This window comes from Lepisosteus oculatus, chromosome 1 (assembly GCF_040954835.1).
Source record: "Lepisosteus oculatus isolate fLepOcu1 chromosome 1, fLepOcu1.hap2, whole genome shotgun sequence".
NCBI classification, from domain to species: Eukaryota; Metazoa; Chordata; class Actinopteri; order Semionotiformes; family Lepisosteidae; genus Lepisosteus; species Lepisosteus oculatus.
The window spans coordinates 20,606,339-20,632,632 of NC_090696.1; the positions used below are offsets into that span (position 1 = coordinate 20,606,339).

The 26,294-nt window shown below is 51.6% G+C and overlaps 1 protein-coding gene across 2 annotated transcripts; it reads right to left on the reverse strand.

Moving 5' to 3' along the window:
• Positions 1–103: 103 nt before the first annotated feature.
• Positions 104–25,397, reverse strand: espl1 (extra spindle pole bodies like 1, separase). Of its 2 annotated transcripts, none has more exons than XM_069187185.1 (32): positions 25,239–25,397; positions 24,535–24,636; positions 23,429–23,728; positions 22,083–22,862; positions 20,994–21,101; positions 20,653–20,773; positions 20,006–20,133; positions 18,412–18,605; positions 17,456–17,698; positions 16,137–16,281; positions 15,444–15,600; positions 14,655–14,794; positions 14,391–14,525; positions 13,896–14,015; positions 12,070–12,241; positions 11,435–11,563; positions 10,990–11,146; positions 10,626–10,735; positions 9,267–10,438; positions 8,381–8,837; positions 7,789–7,935; positions 6,838–7,051; positions 6,509–6,705; positions 6,062–6,189; positions 5,384–5,506; positions 5,085–5,237; positions 4,575–4,748; positions 4,126–4,230; positions 3,289–3,404; positions 2,323–2,406; positions 1,672–1,836; positions 104–924 (listed from the first exon to the last, which is right to left on the reverse strand). In XM_069187185.1, exons 2-32 carry the CDS (start codon positions 24,613–24,615, stop codon positions 723–725), a joined length of 6,657 nt encoding a protein of 2,218 aa, XP_069043286.1. In that variant the 5' UTR covers positions 24,616–24,636; positions 25,239–25,397; the 3' UTR covers positions 104–722. The 2 variants fall into 2 exon arrangements, with proteins under 2 accessions (XP_069043286.1, XP_069043283.1); XM_069187182.1 differs by having other exon boundaries at positions 6,838–7,072.
• Positions 25,398–26,294: the final 897 nt, after the last annotated feature.

The following is a 26,294-nucleotide window of genomic DNA, read 5'->3' on the forward strand; positions in this document are numbered from 1 at the left end:
GTGGGGCCAACCAAGGCATAAAGATGGAGACCAGTTTAAACTTCTGTATGGCAGTTTAGTAAAACTATACACTTAACAGAACTTTTTCAAAAGGAGACCAAACCATTGCAAATATTTTCTTTATTACATACTTTAAAAAGGAATGCATACATTGTTCACAACCTTAAAATACATATACACAAAATGGTAGTTAAAAAATAAAAGCAAAAACCATAAACATATACTGGCCTAAATGTCAGGGGATATCCGAGCACACACTTGTAAATATAAATAAATGCACTGGATTTGGCTCTTTTTGGCTTGCTTGAATAAAGGCCAATGGGTTTGCATGAACAGTCTCAGGATAGTGAGAGATCCATAACTTTGTCTTGTCGACAACACTTTCCTTCACTTGGAGACCGTTGTAAAACCCTGGGAGTTTATCCCAGCTCCTGCATAGTCTGGCATTTCTAAATACAGGGAAACAAATATAAATCCCACTGCACAGCCAATTAGTTCCGCTGCAAGTTTAACAAGCTATATTATCTCATAAAAGCAAATGAATAATTAATGGCAGTTTCCAACCCATTTTCAGAACATGCTTAGACAGACGTGGAGATAATAAATTTCAAAATGCAGCTGCGGTTATTGCACTCAAGGACCCCACCCCCAGCTCCAGATAAAACCTGGAGAGATCAAGCGGATGCACAATGCTGGAATGTGGGGAGTTACAAGAAAGGCAGTCAGCGCAGAGACACGGGGAGACCGTACACCACCGGGGCAGCGCCGATGAGGTGTTTCAGCCGCGGCGCCTGGCGGGATGCGGTCATGTGATCCAGGAGGGGCGCCCCGCGACCGGCCCCCAGCCACAGCTGCAGGAGGGTCTTCATGAAGCGGTCGATGTCCCGGTCCGTCACATCCCACAGGTTGCCAAGGACCAGCGGGCTGGGAGAGATGGCAAGAATTGCTCATAACTAACATTTAAATGATGGGGATGGAGATGTACAGATACTGATGGATGCAAGTTACCAGGGAAGATTCCACTGGACAGCGACAGACTAGAAGAGCAATGCTGAGAGCAAGGTGCTGTGAAATGACAGGTGGCGGTACCTTTCCATATCAACATGCTGCAATAGCAGGTATACAAACTTATAAGCTATAACAGCATCACAAACACACAAGGTTACCATGGGCCAATGTGGCATCTTGCTGAAAAATGCCAGGGGCTGCCACCTGTTAACCAGCACCACTCCTTAACATACGATTCATCCATTTTTTAACAGCCTAATCCAATCCAAGCAACAGGTGCACAGCAGGATAAACCCTGGATGGGACACTAGTCCATCACAGGATACGCACACATACCAAGGACACATTTCCCAGGAGCCAGTTAACCTACCAGCATGTCTTTGAATGTGGGAGTAAACCGGAGCACCTGGAGGAACCCATGCAAACACAGGTAGCACAGCAACTCTACACAGATAGCAGCCCAGGTCCATAATTGAACACAAGGCCCGAGCTCAGTGACCCAGCGATACTGACCACTGCGTTGCCGTGCCCCCCTTAAGTTGCCCCACTCTTGACATGACATGAATAGAAATCAAGTCCCACGTGCCCATGTGTTCACAACAATAGCAGGCCACTGCTAGTATTTAAGTACAGCAGCAGCACGGAAGCACGGTGCTCTCTCACCAGCCAGCCATGAGGTAGTTGAGAACGATGCCTGTGCCTTCCAGTTCGCCTCGGACCGCCAGCGCAGCACTGCTGCAGCCGAAGAGGAGGGACACAGCGTGGAAATCCTGCCGCAGGACCGCCGAGCCGTCCAGGAACCGTGCCCCGGCCCCATGTCCCGCGTAACTGCGGAGGAGAGGCAGGTGGTTAGAAAGAGCCCACAGAAGCACACCCAGTGGAGCAGGAACTGCTGCCTCCACTAAGCTATCAGAGATCATTTGGATGGTTCAAACAACCTGTTTCTTAAAATCTTACTCAGCTGCTAACTGAGACGTAGGACTAAAACCTACAGAACTCCAGGCCACTGAGATCAGCAGGTACACTGCCCTGACACTCACACCGGGGCCAGTTTTCCCAGATGCCACCGGTTCGGTGGCATCTGGGAAAACTGGCCCCGGCAGAACCAGCATGTCTTTGGACTGAGAGAGGAAACTGGAGCACATGGAGGAAACTCATACAAACATGGGCAGGACATGCAAACTCCATGAAGATACCAGAGCACCACAGAGAGAGAGAGAATGGGGAGGCAGAGACAGACGGAGACTCGGGAACTGGCTGCTAGCACACACAGAAATGCAGAAGGGTGCAGACTGCCACACCAGTGATACTCACACATAGAGGTCCTGGGTGGAGAGGGCCTCTTGCACCTGCTCGGGGGTCGGGGCTCGGCCACACACACCCTGCCAGCCCTCCTCACTGCAGAGAAGGTCCAGGCCACCAGTCAGGAGGGGGGACGGGGCAAGAGGCACACCGGTGGAGAGAAGAGAAAAGCAAGGTGAGAAAAAACGAGAGCTAATTAAACAATTCTGTGCACCATCTCCCTTTTCTTGTCTTTGCACAAGCTGTTTTTGTTTTTACACTTGCTGTCACAGATCGGATCCAGCCCAGTGGTCAGGGCTCTAATCTTAGCTGGAAGGTGGCGGGTTCGAATGCTGATGTCGTGCAGTCATACTTTTAAGGGAGCTGAATCACATGTTGCTCCAGTAAGACGCCCTGAGGAGTCCAGCTCCAAGTCCAGCCATCCATTTTCTAACCACTGCCTTCAACTGAGGATCGCAGGGAAGCCAGAGCATATTCCACAAAGCAGTGGGCGCAAGGCAGAGTACACCCTGAACAGGACCCCAGTCCATCGCAGGGCATACAGACACACTCGCACCCGGGCCAATTTTCCCAGAAGCCAATTAACCTCCCAGGATGTCTCTGGACTGAGAGGAAACTGGAGCACCTGGAGCAAACCCACACAAACAGGGGGAGGGACATGCAAACTCCATGAAGATAGCACAAGGAGTCCGGAATGTAATGGAGCAGCAATCCTAACCACAGCTACACTGTGCCACCCTCCCAGCTCCAAGTCATTTTAGAAAAATGTCAGCCTAAATAAATGCTAGAAAACTGCACACATTAAGCCCTAATAGGCCTTCCCACAGTATAGTATGGGCCTGCTCCATTGAGCAGGCCACTAAAATTGCTCAAGTGGGACCTGTGCATTCATAACAGGTCGCACGCCAACAGGGTCACATGGGCAGAGCCTGCTGGCGCTGGAGCCCGCGGGTGTGCGCGCCTGCGGCAGGCTCTCACCTGGTGAACCAGTCCCGGAAGCGCTCCTCGGTGCCCAGCAGGTTGGCCTGTGGGTTCAACACGTAGAACGTGCGCCGTGGGTCCACACCCTGGTTCAGAACCGAGCGTGGGTCCAGCTGGGCAGGGAGAGAGAAGCAGTGAGTGTGGGCCGCTACAGCAGGCCGCTAAAAAAAGCCTAGTGCCACCACCTGCAAAGTTCCCCTGACTCTGCGAGCTAGTGAGTGCAGAAAAAACACTCCAAAGATGCAGCACCCAGAAGTTCTCGTATCAGTCTCTGCAAATCCAACACTGATTAATAGTACTGCACAAGACATTTGGATAACGCAAAGCCAACATTCCTAGTGTAGAAAGACGATCATTCTTTCATCAGCAGTTTATATTCCACAGGCACTTACTTTTATCTGCGAGAGACACACAAGTATTTTAAAGACTAAACTACAGCAAAATACACAATTTGACAAACTGCTTTGGTCTGTAATGAAAAAGAACTTGACCTGCAAGAATCTCATGGGCTTCTTGTTCATTATCCTTCCCACTTAAAGTACAAGGGTTTTCTCTGACAGAGCAGTGGCAACATGCTTGCTTCTTTATGACCATATTTCATAAAAAAGAAATGATGTAACTCATTCTGGCCCTTTGGAAGTTTTTCCTTCTGAATGATTTTGCCAGAGAGGCCCTCACCTCTCCAAGGGTGTGTGTGTGTGTGTGTGTGTGTGTGTGTGTGTGTGTGTGTGTGTGTGTGTGTGTGTGTCGCTCACCTCTCTCAGGATGCTGGGCGTGTGTGTGCGTGCGGATCGCTCACCTCTCTCAAGGCGTGTGTGTGTGTGGAACACTCACCTCTCTCAGGGCGCAGTGTCCCAGCAGGAAGTGCAGAGAGGGCAGCCGGGTGACAGCGCGGGCTCTCAGACAGGGCACACTCTCCCAGGGGAGCTTCTGCAGGTGCTGCACATACCAGCACACAGCAAAGATGAGGGCACACATTGTCTTCCCACAGACTCGCATTTTATTCGGGATGTCTACATTGCAATGGCATGTGTATATCATCTTTAGATTCTGTCCCCACATTTATAGCAATACATGTCCAAAATGCCAAAGTAGAACTCCATGCAATGGAGTGATCAGCAGCTTGAGTCCCCAACACTGGGGTTTATACAACAAGAACAGAAGTCAAAACAAGATCAGAAAGAGAAACAGGTGTGTGGTCACAGACCTCTGCAGACAAAAGGCTTTCGGTACAAGATCCAGAACTCTTCCAATCTATAGCAGTATTCCCAGGGTGCCAGTACCTTGTCCAGGATAAGGACGACATGTCCCTTTGGCTGGCTCTCCTGTCGGTCTTTCAGCACAGTGACGGCAGACTGCAGGAGGTGCTGTGCTTCATCGGGCTGCGTCGGACACAACCCCCCAGCCAGCAAGCGCAGGTCCGAGGGGGAGAGGAGAGGAGCGGCGGTCAGCACAGCCTGCAGCACAAGGGGAAAGCAGGGAGTAACCAGAGCACTCAGCATTCGATTCAGAGATCTAGCAAAGCTGGTGATGGACTTGGACCAGGGGTATCAGACAGAGCTGAGCTCTCCAGAACAAAAAACAAACCCTGAACGTTTCTCCATGCAAACATTTTTCTAATTTCTAATCTTCAATAATTCTCTAAAATGCATGGAAAAGTTGTCAAGGATTAGATCATAAAAGCACAAGGGCTCGATTAAGTAACAGTAGTGCTGTACTGGAACCGGAAGACACCAAGCTCTTGGGAATATGAACTAGACTGTGGAAAAAGTGGATGCTCATTGACCCCTGACCTTCAGCAAGTCTTCGCTGCTCTGGGCTCCACACTCAGAGAGCGCTTGATGCAGACAGGCAGCCTGCTTGGCCACCTCGGGGTCCTGACAATGGGGCAGCAGCAGGCCCCTCCAGCAGCTCAGCACCTGCTCCTCCATACTTTCTAACAGCGCCTGGAGTTAGAGATGAGAGACAGGGAAGAGAGGGCGGGGGGACAGCAATCAAAACCAAACCATCAGAAGAAAACCACAAAAAAAAAAGAAATCTGGGGGACCAGATCGATGGAAAGATATGAAGGCTGACCCGCTCCCCCTCTCACCTTCATCCTGCCATCCAGCAGGCGGCGCCCCTCCCACCACTCCGCCTTGTCCGTGACGTTGCTGAGCGCCTTCTGCTCCTGCTGCATGGCCTCGAACTCCCGCAGCAGCGTGCCGATGGGTCTCTGGGAAAGGGCACACGCAGTGTTAACACCCCCGGGAAAACACCCCCCACACACACAGACACACACATGCACGCACACAGCTAACGAGGTAGGTCTGCGCTTCACTCATGTATGAAAATGCCGGACACAACTTAAACTGTCCCCTCGGGGACAATTTTTAAGGACACGGAGCTTCTGTACATCCGAATACATCACATCTATTGCACAAGCAGAACACAACAGACACAGTATATTACACATACACAGTTTCTTACAGCATAATCGGTTTACACTGACATTTGAATTAACTGCTTTAATAGATGAGAGAAAAAATTAATATTTGTATTGATGTGATCTGCATTTGAGAGCCTTAAAACATTTGCCAGGGGGAAGAGGCTGATGCATCATGGTTGGTTCAAGTACTGTCTGCAAGAAGGAGTGTTGCTGTACTCCCTGGAGCTTCACTGCTGTTTGGACAAGACAGGTGACTTTTGATCTTCACTGGACCAATAATCAGCAGACCACACCGCTATACCCGCGGGCAGTGCAAAGGCGGTTATATGTGTGGGCACTGACCCGACGCTGCGAGGTGGGGACGCGCACGGTCAGCGGGGGGGCATCTCTCTCCAGACGGGACAGCAACACGGTGTCGCCCCGCTCGCTGGGGAGCACGCTGGCCAGCGACAGCAGGCACACCGTCACTCCTGCGCAGAGAGGAGCAGAGGGTAAAAGGCTTGCGCTGCTGTAGGGAAGCTGGAGTTACATGCCACTGAAAAAAAAAACAATTCTTTATTTTTAGGCAGGAAGCCATCATCAACCCAGGCCAAACTAAGATCATAAAGAGGGAGAGAAAAGGAGCTAGAAAGGTTAAAAAAAAAGATGGATATGAGGAACCTATGACAGTATTAACCTCTTAACATCGTCTGTCCTCCTTTCTTTACTGCAACAAAGAAATCTCCAGCTTGATTCACCAGAGGCGTCTAACAGACGGGAGGCTGGGGAAAGGGAAGGAGCTTGTTTTACCAGGAGGGATGTGCTGCAGCTGCTCCTGAAACCTCTGGCAGTGGCCCTGGGGGAATGCTCCGGGCTCGAGACAGGGGAACTGGAAGATGTGCTCCAGGTGGGCGAGGCGCTCCAGGGAGGGGTCTCCTGGCTGCTCCCCCAGGCAGAGCTCCTGCAGCCGCTCGGCCAGGTCAGGCCCCGACGCCTTCTTCAACTTCCTGTGGCCACGGAACCCAGAGAAACAGCGGCAAAGAGGCAAAGATCAGGAGCGCAACGACGGAGGGAGAACATAAAAAACAAGCTGGAATAGAAGAGGAAGAGAGGAGGAGGAGGAGGAGAGGGATATGTACCGCTGGCGGCTGTACAGGTGCCGGCCCATGCTGTGCCTCGCGGTGATGGCCAGAGACTCGGCGTGCAGGAATGCGGTGGCCAGAGGCAGGGCGTCGCCGTGGCACAGGGCCAGCAGGTGGCACACGCGGGCGTAGAGGGCAGCCGGGGGGCAGTGCTGCACGGACAGGAGCGTGGCGCGCAGGAGAGCCTGCACCGCGGCCATGGAGAGACCCTCTGCGGGGACAGACAGAGAGACTGCGGTCGCTAGAAGACGCCAGCTTCGGATCTGCCAGCTCGGACACTGCATTGCATTCAAGTCCACAACGTTACAAAATCTTTACAACTGGGGAGGAATTTTTAACTTTGTCTACAGTGATAGCCGAGAGCAGCCCGTCAAATCTCAGTAATATAGAAGGCTCTTTCACTGACAGCTTTTGTACTAGGAACCACTGTACTGCCATCTGGGTCCTGGGTTTAATGCAGGGGTCTCCATCCCTGGTTCTGGAGAGGCCCAGTCCAGCCTCCATTAAGACCACCATTAAAAAACGTTCAGATTGCAGGAAAAAGTTCCTCTATTCAGTTCAAACATTGATCAGTTAAGCACAATATTTTGATTACTAGAACTGGATTCAGGAATTCAACGCTTTATTGCCATGTCAATAAAGTGGACTGGAATCTTCCCCAGTGCTGCCCAAATAAATACAACAGAAACAACAATTTTACACTTGCACCCTTCTAACTCCTCAAGTACTGTGGTTTCTGTAATTGTGCAAGGTGCCTGCTTAATTGATCAACAAATGACAAGGTTTCCCATCTTGAAATGAATGAATTACCATGTATCAGGTCTCATACAGTCCAGCACTACCTGTCAGCTTGCTGGGGTACGCAGACATGTACTGTGGCAGGTCTGGAACAGAGTGAACTAGATGGCATCGCCAAGTTTGGCGCCACCAACACCCCCACCACCTTACCTGGGTTAATGCTGGGGAATGAGGTACCGGGGGTCACCCCTCTGGTGGCCTCGCACAGCCCATCCCTGTCCCTCTCGGCTCCCAGATCCCGTCTCAGGACCTCACGATCTCCGTCTGGGAGGCCTGGATGCCAACCTTGCCGCCTTCCTGTTGAAAAAACAGAATCGAAGGTTTTAGAAAACATCTGTACGGCACAGTGGCGCAGTGGTTAGCAACGCTGCCTCGCAGTGCTGTAGCCCTGGGCCAAGTTCCTGGGGTGCTGTTTGAGTGGAGTTTGCATGTTCTCCCCATGTTCATATGGGTTTCCTCTAACAGTCCAGGGTTACTTGGTTCTGGGACAATTGGCCCTGACGTGAGCGTGTGCGTCTTGAGTTTGTGTCTACGGCGTGGTTACGAAATGGATGGATAGATAAGATAAAAGTATACCATCATCAATATACATCTTAAGCTTTGGAATGCTGAAGTTCATTAAAAAACACTTGCAAGTTTATTGGAGTAATGTCATATGTAGTAACATTGCAGAAACCTTATTGTTTATTTTTTATATGCCCACTTGGCCCCTCTATTTTCCATCTCTTTCTCACTTCCTCACCAGATGTTTCCTGCTCCTCTGTGTCGGACGCTCTGAGCTGCTCCAGACTCATCTCTAACTCCAGCAGCTCCTCCTCTTCTTCTTCCTCAATGGTCCTCATCTGTTCAGGCTCAGGAATTCCTGTCGAGTCCACCATCCTTCTGGCCAGTAGGGCGGCGCCAGAACGAGTGCCCTTTCTTGCTCTAGTCTCCCTCCTGGTGGCAGGTACAGCCTTGACCGAGTCCTCAGAGGAGGGGGAGGATGGAGGCAGGGCGGTAGAAGGCGTTTTTGAGGCCGGTACCCGGCCCGCTCTCTTCTTGCCCGGTTTGTCAGTGTGAGGGAGCTGTTTTGCTTTCCCATCTTGGTGGGGCTCTTTGGCACCCCGTTTCTCTCTTGGCTTCTTGCTGGCGAGAACATCCTGCTTCACTTCCTGCACCTCTTCGGCTGCTTCTGTATCACTTTCATCACTGAAAACCACCTGGAAAGCAGAGGGAGAAAAACAATTTTAGAAAATTAATTTTTTGATAACATGACCAAAATCATGCTGTGCACATCTACAAAAAGTTTGATCGCCAAGCCCATGTCAAATCCCGTCATAAAGCAATAGCACAGGCAATTCCCCGGTTGCCAGGACACCCTGAGCTGTTCTCAGCCAGGCTCTGCGGCGACAATCAGGAGATTCAGCTCCAGCTCGAGAAGGTGCCTGCAAATGGCTGGGAAGCTGCAGAGACTGTGGGTTTGCCAGGAGCAGCACCACTTCGACCACAGCGACACGATGCAGGATCGCCACTTCAAAGACAGGTCTGCCTCTGTGCTTTTCAACGCCAACAGAAAACCGGCAGAAACCTCAGCAGCAAAATCTGCGGACAGATCCCACAATGCTTCCCGCTCTCCTAACCCTCCTCACCTTAAAGCGTGACTTTTTGTTGCGTCTGGGAGCGGCGGGCACTGGCGTCGCCTCGTCCTGCACGGGTGAAGACTCCACGAACACCTTGAACTGCTGCTGGGCCTTGAGTCCGGGCCTGGCCGAACCACGAGAAGCTCCTGCCCTGGGACGGTGCGTTTGAACTGGGGTGCCCAGAGCTGGGGGCGAGGCGGGCTTGATGGAGATGTGTGGAAGCTCGCCGTCTATCTCGTCGAAGGAGTACGGCTCTCCAGGCGTAGGAGTCTTGAAGCTTGGGACCACAGGTTTTTTAGAGGCAGGTGTCTTTTTGGCAGAATGCAAGGTCTTTCTGGTTTTGGGTGGAGCCAAAACGACGTTGCTCTTCCCTTTAGCCTTCTCGACGGGCATGGGCTGGCTTTGGACTTCCCCCTCAGCTGGTGGGGTCCAGGCCCAGGCTGGGGTGAAGAGTTCCTCTGGGCGGCAGTCCCTCTGGGCAGCCAGGGCACAAATTGAGGCCAACGCTTTGGTGGCAAGCAGGCCGGCACGGAGGGGCTCCAGCTCAGGCGAGCTGGCAGAGGCCAGGAACTTCAGGCCAGCCTCCAGGAGTTCCCAAGTGGCCGTGGGCTTCTCAGCCCGCGATTCCAGGCTGGAGCAGGCCAGGCGCAGGTAAATCCTGCCCACTAAGTCGTGAAGATAAGTCGGAGCACAAGCGGGCTTCTTCTGCGTGCCCCTACAACACAGCCGAGCCAGGGCAGCCCCCAGCTTGGCGGTCAGGTTGTTGCAGCGAGACAGGCCAGCCAGCAGCAGCTTGCGGCCGTCGCCTTCCCCCTCCTCCTCCGCAGAGCGGTACAGCTCAGCCCGGGCGGCAGCCCAGCGCGCGACCACGCGGGCCAGCCCAGGGTCGGAGCAGCAGGGGCAGTCGCAGTCAGAGCCGTGGGCCAGCGAGGACAGCAAGCCCTGGGCACGTGGTCTGAGGGGCGGCGACGAGGACAGGCTCCACTCGCGCACGGCATCGATGGCCTCGCGGGGGAAGGGGCACCGGCTCAGGAACCGCGCTTCATCCTCCTGCTCCTCCCCAGTCTGCCGCTGTACCGGGTCCTGGCCAGAAGGGGGCACTGCAGGGTCCTGCTTCTTCACCTTCCGACCTTTCCTCGGTTTGATCTTCACCTCTTTCTTTACCGTCTTCCTGCTGAAATCTGGAGGAGAGCGAACGTAAAGTTATGCAACACAATGAGAAACCTTCATTTTACCTTAACAATAATCTATCACCCCCCATCTTAATCTGTCCTTTTTAAAAGTTTAAATCATGAAACAACACACTATGCTCTGCGAGCACCCAACGGACATTAAAGTGCCAGAGAACATCCCCCCGCCCAGGCTGACCAGCGCAGTGCTCCAGCAGCTCCCGGACTTGTTGCAGGTCCATCCCACTGGGCTCGGCCTCCCCCCTCTGCAGCTCCAGCTCCGCCTTCATCACCAGGAACTCAGCACACCTGCGCACACACGCGGGGAGACAGGGATGCAGTCAGGGAACAGCAGGCCGCACAGAAACACGAGGGTGGAGATCAGTTTGTAAAATGCAGCACCTTTCTTTTTTAAAAAAAAAATTGATCTACAGTTTCCAGAAAGAAAGCCCTCAAAACGTTTAACTGCCGAGCAACTCATCTCACCATTGCAGTCATGCCCACAACCTCCTCCCCCTTCCACCCTTTCTCTCTCCCTCCCCCGTGGAGACTTGGAGACTCACTGGCGGAGGGTCTGCAGCTTGGTGGTCAGGCGAAGAGCCTCCAGACACAGGGCCTTGGCCTCACAGGTGGCTCCAGCCTGGCTGCTCAGAGAGACCAGCCGCTGGGAGCAGCTCAGCACCTCGGACAGCACCTGCCACTTCTGCAGGAGGTTCTCTCCTGGGGTTGGGGGAAAGACGGGGAGAGGCGCAGAGTATCCATAAGCATCACAGTCATCCGTCTCGGGCCAAAGTCTCACTCTTAATGGAATCGTGAGCTTGTAATACAGGATCAATGGTCCATCAACACATCGAAAGGCAGAACACACTGGTTAACGTGGCCTGCCTCCCTGTGCGAACAGCGGGGAATTCTCCTCTTCTGCCCCCTCAGGGAGGGGACAGGAGCCAGCACAGCTCGGCTAAAGAGGGCAGGTCTGTTCTGACAGAGTCCCGTCTGGGAAGGTTTTACCTTGGTCCACGAAGCGCGTCTTCGTCTGGAGCTTGTCGGTCCCGAGCACCCCGTTCCCCAGCAGGGTGACCACAACACTGCACAGCAGCTTCCTGCTCTCGCTGAGGGCCACGCCCGGGGAATTCCACCCTGGAGAGCACAGCAACACACACATGTAGGGCTAAGAGCCAGAGCTCCAGGCCGGGGGTTGCTTGTCTGCACCCCTTGCACACTGACATGTCTTCCCAACATGATATTTTGATAATCACAGAAGCAGAAAACAACGGACGAGGAATATGCAACAACGGACTCGGTGAAGCAAGAGTGGCACGGTGGCGTAGCACGACAGCCCTGAGCTCAATTCCAGATCTGGGGTGCTATGCGCGGAGTTCACCCATTCTCCCCGTGCTTGTGTGGGGTTCCTCCAGGTGCTCTGGTCTGCTCCCACAATCTGAAGTAGGTTAATCGGCCTCTGGGAAAATTTGCCCTTGTGCGAGTGTGCGTGTCTATGATTGTCCTGTAGCAGACTGGCCTCCCGTCCAGGTGGTACCCTGCCTTGCGCCTGTGGCTTTCCAGGCCGCCGCCGCGCCGGCTCCCCTGTGGCAGTTAGATAACAGGCAGACTGCTCCGGTTCCAGTAGGCCCTGTGGTACATACCGTACGCGGTCACTCTCTGGCGCAGGCGGGGTGGCAGCGTGGAGGTGGGCAAGCTCAGGAAACTGCCCACAGTCTGCAGGGCGCTGGCTCTCAACAGGCACCAGCTCTTGGTCTGTTTCTGTTCTGCCAGCTCCTGCAACACCTGCGTCAGGTGAGACACGCCTTCCTCCACCTGCAGGGAGGCAATCGAGTTCCACTCAGAGCCTGCTCTTACAGCCGGCCCGTCCTAGAGGCCTGAAACTGGCTCAGGATGGAATACATCAAGCGCACTATTCTAAATAGGACAAGAATTATCTGGATGTTTACAGTTTTTTCTTTTGTGCAAAATGATACAGGTTCAAATGCAAATGTTAAAAAGTCAAAGTTCCAGTTTCCCACACTGGGTTTTAAATCCTGGTAACAAAAATTAATTGTTTCATTTACAAAGGAGCAAGAGTACCAAAAAAATTGTAACAAAGCGGTCCTTCCTACTCACTAGTCCCTGTCAGCAAAAATGGAAACGGTCCTAATCCTTTTTTTACTTTAACTCATGTATACACAATGCCACACTGTCAAGCATTTGGCAGTGTAGAACATGGTGGTTATACACAAAACAGGATCAGACCAGCAGAAAGTCAAACTCTTTCCTTTTCCATGGGATTTTCACCTAGCCAAGAGATGGGTAATAAACATGGGCAATGAAGTAGGTCCCAACATGAAGTTTCTCAGTGAGATTCAGTGTGATTGACAATCAACCAGTACTGGTAGCGCAGCAGATATTTCAATCCAGAAATGTTCAATCGTGATCTGCTTGTAGAGTTCACAAGTAAGTAATATTCAATTCAATTGCGCTCATTCAAATCGTCAGTCTAGATAAAGTATCTAAAAACATGTCACCTTGTATACGTCTGTTTCATAACATTATAGATAAGTTAATATAATAGCAGAATTAACTTGGTCTTAAGCATGTACTTTATTGCAACAGAAATAGATTGGTTTTTAAATATCTGCAATTTGGGATAGTAGATGTATATTGAAATTCCCCCTGCTTTGGAGATTATAGAATTATGAAGCCTAATAGTTTGCAATATGAAAAATATTTTCATTTCAGATACTGAATCAAAACGTGTGCTCAAACAAGGTTCGATTCGTACAAATTTCACCCATAAAAAGCAACAGATAAAAAGAGAATGCAGTGAGAAGACGACATTAACTCTTGATAAAAAAGATGTTTTTCTATTTTCATGACTGAAGTGATTCTTTTCATGCGTAAGACATGTTAAGATGTGCATTAAATCCAGTCTTATGAGCAATATTTCTATTGGAATAAAAGGTGCATATTCACAAGCAAACTTGTTTACGATGCAATAGAACCATTTCACATCACCTGAGGTTTTGTTGCCTCGTTCTGAACCACAGACCATGACAGCAATATGGTGCTGTGCATACCTGTGATGTAAACTTGAGATTCGACACATTACTGTGTACTTTGTACTTTGGATTGTGGTTTGAAATGCACTCAATGATTCTTTATAACTTTGAAATTTAAGAAAAGAGTATTGCAGTTTCCCTTTAAGTTTGCTTCAACCCTGGAACCTCTTTCATCTCTAATTTAGCACTGCTCCCAAGCAGGTTTAAACACACGGATCGAAACTGATTTAAGGTAATGAAAGCAGCGATGAAGTCGAAGTCATTCTCATATATTCTTGCTGAAACATGAGCTTTAAAATTCCTGGCGTCTTCCAGCAGATGTAGGAACTCCGCCTCAACCCGGAGCCCCTGATGCACGTACACAGCTCGTGTTTTTGGGAAAGTTAACCCCCAGCCCCTCCACAACACTTTCTCACCTGACCGGTGGCGCAGCACAGCTGGCTTCTCAGCAGCTGGCGCAGCAGGTCGAGCAGAGAGAGGCCCTCGGTGCTGGCGTCCGCTGCCGACAGACACGCCTCCGCCTCCTCCAGGTGGGGCTGCAGCCAGACACACACACAGGACCCACTAAATCCGTCGGCCGCCACTCAAGTTTCAACTACAAAAACACATCAAGGCGCTCTGCAGGCCCATGGTGCCGGATAAGGAAACAACTCAAGCTTAAATCATCGGGTGAAAAGCATATCCCCTACACCAAGTGCTACAACAGGATACAAAGAAATAAGAGACTTCAGTATCTGATGGGCCGCAGAGTAAAAACTGAGAATTTGGCAATTTCACAGATTTGCATTGGGACAACGTTAATGTTCTATGACAAATCTGTGAAATTGCCAAACCAAACCTCTGTTTTCCCTCAACAGTTTTAAGTTTAAGTACATGAAGTTTTCCCAGATTCTCCGGCGAGGGGGAGCTACCTGTGCCAGGTTGGGGGCACCGATCTCCAGCAACAGCTTAGCCGTGTGGCACAGGGCACTGGCAGAGCTGCGGGAATCACCCAGTCCTCGCGAGAGCCGGGCTGCAAGGAGGTAGCTCTCTAGAGCTGGCAGCACCTACGAGAAAGCATGAGACGGACCGCCATCAACATCAGACTGACAATTCAACCCAGCTACACGCAGCTTCGGGGAGAGTGAGAAAGTCTCGCAGGGTGGGAAACAGCCTTCGGAGAGAGGGGCACATACCTTGCCCATCAGCCTGTACAGGGCTGCCATGAGGTGCAGGGCAGAGGCTGTCTGCTTGGTGCTGCGCACTGCCGGAACAGCCCCTCCAGCCAGCAGGGAGCGCCACAGCTCCAGGGCCCGGTCCAGAGGCTGCGACTGCTCTGAGAAGACAGAACCCCACAATGTCAGGCCAAGGCTTCTGCCAGCATCCGCCCTCAGTCACACCTCAGCTGGAACTAAAGGGATGCTACCAGTCTTCTGTACAGCCCTCCCCATGCACCTAGGACAATCTACATCTTGGCTGATTGCAACAACCCCCGGTTTCTGGACAGGGCTCCCTGGGGCCATTCCTCACCCGAGAGAACGTCGGCTTCACTGCTCCCCGTGGGCAGTGCTGGCAAGAGGAGAAATCCGTCTCTCCGACATCCCTGCACTGAGCCTGACAGTGCTCAGCAAGGAGTCTGCACTGCCAAGACCTAGAGACCCCTGGCGGACTAATCCCAATCCCGCCCCTTGGAAAACCACAGTCACTGTCAGAGCTGGCTCTTTCCAGAGCAAGACAACAGCTTGTCAAAGGACCCCTCAAAGGGTGGGCCCAGGGCCGCGCATGCTGAGCTCGCAATAAACTTTAACTGCACCACTGGTTGAATTAGGCAGATCCCTTTCTGCCTAGGTGTTAACCTACAAAAACTTCATTTTTTTTAGAATTTGACAGTGCTTTAAAGAGTAAGTTTCCCCAGCTCTTGGGGACTTCAGTGGCTCTAAAAGGGATGCTGTGGGGGGCTGGCCAGCAGGCGTCCCCCAGCTCACCGCTCTCGGCCACCAGGTTGAAGCGCAGGCCCTCGTAGACGAGCTGGCTGTCCTGCTGCTGGTCCTCGTAGTCCAGGTCATTGGGGCTGGGGGTCCCGGCGCAATTCTCTCCCGCCTGCTCCTGTGCCGCGCGTAACCTCTGGTCCGTCTCCAGCGCCTGAGCAGGGATTTAATAAGTCGGGAGAGACAGGAGGGCCACAGTGAAACACCAAGGATAAGTACACACATAGACACCGATGGATAACACCCGTCAGCACACTCACAGCTGCACAGATGTTTATATACAGCTGTGCGCAAAGGTTTTAATTGTGCATTATAATTTGCAGAAAGGCGCCCTGTTGAAACTTGCATCGCGTAGTCGAGGGTGTGTCAAACCTCTTTTCACTTAGAGACTCACACCACATGAAACTTCTGCACACAGCTGTAGTACAGATCACAGGTCCCGGGGCCGACAGAGACCATTTCAACAAAGAGGCTACCAGGTCCACAGCAGAGGCATGGCTATATAAGGAATGAAGCAAAGAGCTCCAGGCTGCCAGAAGGCAACAGGAAGCGTTGAATGAGGAGGGGGGAGTGTTTACAGGGTGTCTTTTTCCATCCAAAAGGGTAGACAGGGAGACGGGGGGGGCTTTTTCCATCAGAAAGGGCGGGCAGACAGACAGGGGGAGGCCGTGGTAGAGCTGCAGAGCCCACCTCTTGCAGGTTCTTCTCCAGAGTGCAGATGTAGAGCCAGAGGGAGGCCTGCGCCCGGTTGTCCCGCAGCCGGTCCCTGTTCTCTGGGGTCTCGGGCTGCTGCTCCAGCAGCCTCAGGGACTCCTGGATGGCATCCATGGCCGAGCTGCAGAACGACCCATACAAAGCCATCAAACAAAACAGAAATCAAACTTTCAGACACTCTTGTCCACTGACCTTCGCTCCTGGCCCTGCAGGGCCACTGTATCTCCCAGTTTTTATTCCATCCTGGAGTCTTAACTTGATATGAACCCATTGTTCACTTAACTGGTCTGCCAAGTGCCTGTACCTGCCTCCAGGTCTTTACTCAGTGGGGATTATAAATTCCCTTGAAAACCTGAGAAAAAGTGCTGCCATTCAAAATGAGGGCTAAAAATTGCATACATGGCCTGCAATCAAGAATGGAGTTCCAGCCGTCACTTGCCCATTGCAAATGTCTCCAATGTCAAGAAATTTGCCCGTCTCAGGCAGCTGAAAACAATATACCCTGCATGTGTGCACTATCCCATTTTATATCTTGCTTTCAACCTGAAACACACCTATATAACGACTGTCCAGTTGGACGCATCTGTGGTCAAAGAGAGCTACAGGGACTCCTGCGTGCCATTATCATGTTAATTATTAATCAATTAATGAGTTAATTGAATTACAATTGTTTCCAGGTCCTGTGGCTCTCCACAATCAGGAGTGCCACAGCTCCTGGTTTAAAGGGAAGCTCAAGGTTTGACAAGCTGTGGCAGCCTCTAGTGGTAGGAAAGGGAGCTACTGTTTCAATTAATTTGGACAGTCAAGTGCCGACAAGCTGTTCATGGGATAGGATTCTGGACCTTGAAACAAAACTGATTCAGTAAACAGAGGATGTAGGGCATGTGGGAGAAACCTCAAACCTGCCAAATTCAAGCAGAGTGCCAAGATACACTTGTGCAAGTGTGCAGCAAAATGGGACTTTTTTCCCAGTTTGAAAACCACCATTCTGTTCTAGTTTGTTCTTGTGTGTCCGGACTGTGAGTAACTCTTGTATTGTAGGGTATGTATTGTACTATTATTATATAATTTGTTACACTGTGGCTGTGTTGTGTGTGTTAAGCTGCTGTTGCACTGCAATTTCCCTCACGGGATCAATAAAGTATCTATCTATCTATTCATACACGTGTAGAAATGCAACAGTTTGCCTTCCTTTGACAAGAGAAGTGAGGATGATCTGAGGACTTCGCCCTCCCTTGGATCCGACTCCCGACCCCGAGTCAATCGCCAAAGCCCCCCTCCCCCCAGACGCTCACCAGTCCGTCTGGTCGGCCAGGTCGTGGTAGCAGAGGACCTGCGCGAGCTCGCAGAGGTACGCGGCGCGGTCGTGCGCCCGCGGGCTGCCCTCGTGGCAGATCTCGAGCAGGTCGCACAGGGTGTTGTAGCGCTCCTGCGCCGTGTCGCCCGCCACGCCCCGGTACGCCCGCAGCTCCTCCTCCAGCAGGGCGAGGAGCACAGCCTCCGCGGGCGCGGGCGTCCCAAGCCCGTCCTTCAGCGTCCTGCCAAGGAGCGGGGACAGATCGTTCAACACGAAGGTGGACTGCAGTAAGGTAGCCAAATTTTACTTTAAGCAAAATACGGAAGAAAAAAAAAGGACATCCATCCATTTTCTGATTCTTCCACGTCAGGGCTGCAGGAGGGTGGGAGTCTATTGAGGGAAGCAACAGGCACAAGGAGGGATACACCCTGAATGGGACACCAGTACATCACAGGACACACAGAGACACATTCACACCGGGGCCCGTCCACCACAGGACGCACACAGACATTCACACCTGGGCCAGTCCAGACACACTCACACCAGGGCCCGTCCACCGCGGGGCACACACACAGACGCACAGTCCACCACAGGACGCACACACAGACACACTCACACCAGGGCCAGTCCACCACAGGACGCACACACAGACACTCACAGCAGGGACCGTCCATCACAGGACGCACACACAGACACATTCACACACTCACACCAGAAGCTATTTAACCCACCAGCATGTCTTTGGACTGTGGGAGAAAACCAAAGCACCTGGAGAAAACCCAGGCAAATACAGGAGAACATACAAAGCCCACACAGACAGCACCCCAGCAACTAAGCCCAGGACCCCAGCGCTGTGAGGCAGCAATGCCAACGACAGCGCCAGTGTTGTCCCAAAAAAAAAAAGTATATGCCTCTTGGAAATTAAAATCCGACGCCTTCCCTCGCTCTCCTCACCTGAGCCGTATGTCCTCCATGCCACTGCGGGCGGCATCGGCCTTGGTTCTGACCCACAGGGAGATGGGCTCCGCCATGTGCTCGGTCACCTGGTCGCCCAGCGCCCGCAGCCAGGACACCACCCAGTCGAGCGCCCGCTCCGGCTGCCCGCTCTTCCGCGAGCTCTGCACGGCCACCAGGAACGCGCGGTGCAGCTGGGGAGAGCACGGCACGGGGAAACCACATCAGCCCCGCGCAGTCCCATCAGGGAACAACGCCATCGGAAGAGCCACGAGCCGCCTTGGAATTTCAGAATGCGCGGTTTCATTTACGATCAGAAGCTTCCTTTTAGGGAACAGCCCTCAACATCCTGTACGCAGTTTAAAGAAGGGGTTTATATCAATACAAATAATGTTAGGCAAAATAAAATCTTGTCCCAAAATAAGGGAACTGCACTAGCATTGTTCTCCATTTCCTCCTGACCTTTACAAGTCATGGCCTCCTAATAATCCCCATCTATCAACTGGCTTTCCTCACTCTGTTCTCCTCTCTATTGAGAGCTGGTCTTTGGTGAGCAGACTGGCGCACTATCCAGGTGGGGCTGCACATGGGTAGTAGAGGGGAGTCCCTATTACCTATAAAGCTCTTTGAGCCAGAAAAGCGCTGCCATATAAACGCAAGGAATTATAAGCCATCCTGTCTGAGTTGAGAAATGCTCACTACCCAATCAGCTTATCTTATCCCTGCCTCAGCCAGCTGCTCCGTACAGATGATTACTAAAACAGGCTAGGGTGTTCCAGCTGTAGGCATAAAACGTCTGCTGGGAAGATTATTATTATTAAAAACATTCTTATTATTATTATACATTTTTATTAGCAGGATGGCAAAACACAACAATGCAATACTAAGGATAGTAAGGATAGCAGGAGAACATCTTGACGCTTAGCGACAGTCAAGAGAAAACATGAGATGCCTCCGGTTGTGCAAGCAGAACGGCTCTCACATGAAAGTGATTGTTTATCCATGGCCACAGACGACAAACACCCACTTTCACTCTTCACATTCATTCCCAATACAAGACAATTCGCCATTCTACAACACAGGCATACACTCGTCTGCACGTCAGAGGATAGTAATAACCACTGCATGGCAGATTTTGAACACGTTGTGCACCAGTGCACCTGACTACAGTATTTATTCTATGAATTTTAGTACAATTGTAAAATTCTACAGTTACAGGCCACAAGAAGTGAACCATTTAAATTCTGAACAGAGAAGCTTACGAGGGAACCCGGTTCCAGCATTTAAAATCCTCAAAGACACTGACAACAGTGAAACGTACCAGAGGACATAAGTTGCTCGACCCTGAAAAAACGGGACGATTCTTTTCACAAAGAGTTGTGGAAGTCCAAGATAAACTTCATCCAAGAAAAAGACCAACACCCAAATAACCACAAGGGCTCTACACAGGCTGAATGGCCATAACACACTGGCAGATTCTTATCTAACAGACTTTTCGGTCCATCTCAAAACAGCAAAGGGATACACAAGGGCGGGAATCAAGCCAGGTACTGGAATGTCCTCGGCTACTGGTGTCCTAGGGGGCAGCCCTCACCTTGTCCTGAGGCAGAGAGAGGCCGAATGGTCTGGCCAGCTCCTTGCACAAGATCTCCACCAGAGAGAGGGCCTCGGAGTACAGCTGCTGGTTGTACAGTCCACAGGCCAGGGTATTGATGCAGCTGACTGGAGAGGACAGGGACAAGGACATTCAGGGGACAGCAGCACACAAGCTAGCACAGAGGTTTAAGGGTGGTGCACAGCAGCAGTGGGCCCTGTCCGGAGGAGACCTGTGGGGGCAGTAGTGATCAGCAGTGTTTAGTGCTTCAGGCTACTATGCGGAGGGGTTGAGGGTTCACATCCCAGCGGGGGATAGTGCTATACCTCACCCAGATTTCTCCTGCAAACCCAGCTACAGCACATCTTATCAAAATCTGTGTGCAAAAGGGCAGGAGAAGGCTAAACCAACAGGAAATTACTGAAAGAAAATGGGGAAATTGAATGTGTGAAGATAAACATCCTTCAACCATGTTTACTGTACCAAGGCTACATATTTCGAAGCAGCTTATACATTTGTACACTAAAGATCAGTCTTCTCTAAATGTGATAATCAAGAGTTTTTTTCCACAACCACCAACTTGAGACATCGGCACAGAGATGAGAGGTAAAACAGGGCCCGATTGAGAGAACAAGGGAGCAAGTTACCAGCTTTAACGAAGTACTCCCCTCTGTCCGATGGAGAGAAGCCCTGTTGCTCCCCCAGGAGCCGGCCGGCTGCTGCCCGACAGGAGAGCACCACCCTCCTCAGGTCCTCCCTGTCCTGCAGCTGTACACAAACACACAGGGAGACCGAGCCGTCACTCCAGCCTGAAACACAGCTGTGCTCTTCATTGCTGCCATCGGCACAAGGGCAAAATGAAAGTGGAACAGGTCTTGCTGTTGTGCAATTGGAGCCACATTGGATTGCCCAGCGACCTCCCAGTGCTAGCTCCCCTGCTGGCACTGCCCCATTTCCAAACCCAGCAATCCCCCCCAACCCCCCGTACCTGTGAGGCCAGCAGGCTGTCGTAGGCCAGGAAGAATCCCTGCTGCAGACTCTGGAACAGGACCTGCTGGAGAAACTGATGCTCTGGCTGCCGAACTGCCACCTGCGCCTACAGGCCACAGACACAGAAAGCATGTGTGAGGACAAATCAGTAAGGCACTGTGGCTAAGGATCTGTGCCTGTGGCTGGAAGGTTGCTGGTTCAAATCCCGCGGCCAGCAGGGGAATCCTACTCCGTTGGGTCCCTGAGCAAGACCCTTAACCCCAGCTGCTCCAGGGGTGTTGTACAATGGCTGACCCTGTGCTAACTTCAAGCTTCTCTCCCGGTCTGTGTGTCTCATGGAGAGCAAGCTGGGGTATGTGAAAAGACACATTCCTGATACAAGAAATTGTATATGGCCAATAAAGTGCTCTTATCTTATCTAAGCACATGACTTCTCACATCTTCCCATGTTTGGGAAAGTCTCCTGTAATGAAAGGAGAACTTTTAAGATGCTTTTTCTACAGCTGCAGATCAACTCCTCGTGACATTAAGCCCAGCGGAACTTCCCCTCTCAGCTCAAATTACTGTAGCTGAAACAAGGCACTGCATGCAAGACGGAGAAATACCACAGCCAGACCGTCCCTCACGGCCACAATCTGTCACTGGAGGCTTTTTATGTACCAAAGACACATTGGACTCCTCCCTTAAGCAAAAGCAGAGCAGTAACTGAAAACAAGCTAGTTCCGACCACAAAAGAGCAGAAGAGATACAGAGATATTAAAATAGCACATGTGTGTGTTAGTAGATATAGACATATCAGTCAATTAATTTATACAGCACTCTAGATTTCCAACAAAGACTTTTTATGTGAAAAGACAAATTCCTAATACAAGAAATTGTATAGGGTCAATAAAGTGATCTTATCTTATAACCAGCCTCCCCCCACATAGAAAACACAAGGACCTTCCAGCGTTTTGCAGTGTATAATTGCTGCCTCCTCTTTTTCCTGCGTTATGGGGACGGAAGAGTGTGCCACGTGGACTAAGAAAAGAATATTACAAATTAGGGGGCTTGCACAAAGACAGGACGTGGAGACACACACACTCACGCTGTCCAGGCGCTTCTGCAGCAGCTCCTGGTAGAGCCCAGCGAAGGAGAGCCAGCCCAGCAGCGCTGCGCCGCCCAGCGCCTGCCCCCGCTTCAGCCCTGTCTCCAGCGCCCACGCCACCAGCTGGCAGCCCTCCACGGCCATGCGGCACTCCTGGTCGTTGGCGGCTGAAGGGAAGCCTCTCAGGGCGTGGGCGCACTCCGCCAGGTGCTGGCTACACTCCTGCCCGGCGGAGAGGGCCTGGTGCACGCCCAGCCCTCGGCCGGCCAGCTCCAGCGTCAGGCCGAGGTGGGCAGCGTCCCTGTGCCCTTGCAGCCGGCCCCTGGCTTGCTCCAGGAGCGCTGCAGCTCGCTTCCAACAGCCGGCCTTACAGAGCTGCTTGCAGACGTTCAGCACAATCTCACACAGCGTGGCCCCTGCCCAGAGGCAGCTGGGGTCGCCCTGGTCCTGCCTCGGCCCGCCCAGCTTGTGCAGCAGGGGGTGGAGCAGGAAGCGCTCGCTCTCCTTCACCAAGATGGCGGCCGCCTTCTCCCCCAGCGGGCTGCAGAGGGCCTCGTACTCCACCATGGCGGCCTCGCAGTGGCGCGACACCAGGCCGGGGGGGCTGCTCTCTGGAAGAGGCTGGGAGGGCGGAGAGCCGCCACCGAGGAGAAGCAGGAAGCCGACGGCCTGCATGCGGCCGCTCAGCCTGGCGCTGGGGTCCTTCTCCGTGCCTTCACCCCCCGCGGCCTTCCAGAGCACCGCAAAACAGTTGCGCGCCAGCACCTGGAGGTCTTCAGACTGGGGAGGGAGGGGAAAGAGAAATATTTTCAGAAACACACCCCATAGCTGCACAATGTGTAAGATGTCTGTTAGTCCATCCATTCATTCATTTTCTAACCGCTTCTGGACAGGACTCCAGTCCATCACTGCACACACTCACTCCAGGGCCAATTGACCCAGCAGCGCGTCTTTGGACCGTGGGAGCAAAATGGAGCCCCTGGAGGAAACCCACACAAACGCAAGGAGAACATACAAACTTCACACAGATAGCAGCCCAGGAATTGCGCCTAGGGCCCCAGAAACTGGGAGGCAGCAACGTAAACTACTGCGCCACCCTGCTTCCCACAAATGTTAGTCTAGGGGAGCAAATCACAGGCCAACAACCACAGCCCCCAAGATACAGGGCCCTTTCTTATCTACACCCTTGCTACACAATCCAACTGCATGGGCATGAAATGGGCAAAAGAAAACATCAGTTACAGCCATCTGGTGCCTTGACAGTCAAACACCCCAAAAACATCCATCTTCTCCAAGAGCAGACGAGCCCGTCGACGTGCTGCAGCACGGACAGCCCTCGTCCTCACCTCTGCGGCGGCAGCCAGCCTTCGGGACAGCTGCTCCCCGAGCCGGCCGCAGGCCTCCCGGGCGCCCTGGGCCGACAGGTTCTTCAGCAGGTGGAAGAGGATCTTCTCCACGTAGAGCGGGGTCTGCTGGGGGCCCGCGGCCTCGTACCCGCGCAGGGCCAGCTCGGCCAGCGCCGCCAGCCGGCCCAGCCGCTCGGGGTCCAGGGGCCCCGCCCCCAGCTGGTGGTTGCAGGCCCTGAGCACGCGGTCGCACACGATCCGGAGGCGGTCCCCGCCGAGGCCCGGCCCATTTATACAGCCCTGCGCGAGACCGAGAGACAAGACCGGAACCAACCTCAGCATAGCTCATGTGGGGTTTTTAGAAGAACCGCCACCAGCCTTCCTCCCTTAAAGGGAAGGGCCTGTTCATCAGAGCCTGAAATCAGCAAAGCTAACAGAAGAGAGGCAGGAGGAGCTACAGCCGAGGACAGAGGGAAGATCTGGCCTGGTGAGGCTGGTGTAATGAAGGGCACAGACGCAGAGAGACATAGCGGATGTAAATTCATTATTATTCTACAGTTTTAGTTAATCAAACATCCATCCATTTCCTATCCACTTCTTCCAACACAGGGTATCAGGGGAGCCAGAGTCTATCCCAGCAAGCAAAGGGCAAAAGGCAGGGTACACCCTGGCGAGGACGCCCAGACACACACACCCACACTGGGGCCAGTTTTCCCAGAAGCCAATTAACCCACCAGCATGTCTTTGAACCGTGGGATGAAACAAGAACACAATTCTGTGAAGGGCTGGGAACTAGAGGGGGGTCATTCTGGTCATGACTCTCAAATAAAAACCACAATACTGTGTTTTTTTACTAGTTCTGCTAGCTGTTTTTTTTTGGTCGTCTATTAAGGCTGGACTTAAAGCCCCAAACCCCCATCACATCAGGCCACACTTCCACATGTTGAGACTTCCAGTCCTGGAGTCAAGCATCCTTAAACCAGACCCCATCGCCGCTCAGTAAACTGCACCTCCCCTGTCAACACAACCCTGTAGCACCAGGAAGAGCGGGTCTTTCTCTCAAGTGCTGTTCCACGCTGCCTCGGACAACGTCTTTCAGAGCTCACCTCCACCTGGGCGTGCAGGATCTGGATGTCCCTCAGACTCCCCGTCTGCTTGATTAACTCGTCCACCTTCATGCACTTCATGGCCGGGAAATGTCCTCACAGCTTTCCGTACAGACAACAGGAAGTCAAGAGTAGGGAAAGTAAAAAAAGTTTTCTTTAATAACAAAAAAAAAGCTCCTCAGGCGAATAATGCCTCAATATGAAATGAGTGTAGGACAGCAGGAACCCTGATTTATTGCTGGCTTTAGCCTTACATTGAGTCGATGTGTGTATTGAACATAATGTGTTGTGAAGTCCGGCTCCCAGTGACCTTAAGCTAACTAGTGACAGAGAAAGAGAGCGAAAGTTTGAGAAAGAGTTTCGAATTAAACATAGACGCGTTGACAAATATCTAATCTCAGTCACGGAGAACTTACAATGCCTTACTTCAGCCGATCAAATTTTATTCATGACGAGCCATGAATAGATACAAATATCTGCACCGGAACGAAGATACCATGTTATCACGTCTCAGAGGTAGTTTTCGCGTACGTCTTCGTACAAAATCACTTCAGACTTCACAAAACAATATCAGTCTTGTCACCCTGAGTATAAGTAAAAACGCCTGCAGCCGGATTTCTTTATTAAAGACAAGTTTCGTATCTTGCTACAACTTTATAAAATACTAAAGATTGTAGAAAACAATCTTGTCGAATAGCACTTACCATGCTCCAGAGAAAAAAATACTAAATTTCACTTTTCGCTCGATAAGGATGTTTGTTAAAACTGTTAATATCCCGCGGTCCTTTCTCAATAAAACCAAACAAAAATCCACGTCTCAAATTTAAATAACAGCAAACCGCCATGAAACGCAGGCCCCGCTCCTTCACTGTTCAAAAATACGTTCCATCCAATCATACAACGCGTTCCGTCTACGTTGCTGACGCAATTACGTAGGAACGTCTTAACGGGTTCTGGGAAATGTAGTTCTTTTTTTTCAAAGCGTGCCAAGTTTTATTACGTGCTAAGAAGGAATCGAGGACGCGATGAACCTGTTCGAACCCCCTAGTTAGTTTTTTTTTTGCAGTAGCTAATTGTTCCTAGGATCTCATCCTGCCGTTTCTTTCAAGAGAGCCGGGCATCAGCTTCAACAACATGGCTGGGCAGTTTGTTCCAGATTGTTCTCAATCTGGACAGTGCCTGTTGTTCTCAGTTTTAAATGCACCTCCCTGTAGATTCCGCTTGTGTCCTCTGGTTCATATTTCACTGCTGATTCTGAAGTAGTCCTCCAGGTTGACCTTGTCAGTTCATTTTGGGGATTCTGGTGATGATTTTGAATAATCGACCCTTGTCTCCAATGTCTGAGTTAAATTGTACTGGAGAATTGAATGGCTGTCTGCGACATTAAAAGAATTTCCATGTCCACTCTGCACCCATAATAAAGCAAGTAAGGTATGTGTATATAAAGGAACATGTAAAGGTTTATTCCAGGCTGAAAAGAGAAGAAAATAAACGCAACGTTTCGGCTGTGGAGCCTTCTTCAGGCGGGTCTCATGAGGTTAGTTATAAAGGGAAGATGATGTGGAGATGTTAAAATTCCTGGGCTTCTTCCGTGTTGTTGTCAGAAAGAGCAATCTTCTGTGTATATAAGTACATTTACACGCCTCTGAAGATCAGGGTTCCTCTTCAGTGGCCAGCAGGTGGCGACAGCAGTGCAGTTTCCTGGTCTGGGCACCTGTACGCTTCCAGCAGCGCACCAGCGCCAGCTCAGCTGCACAGCA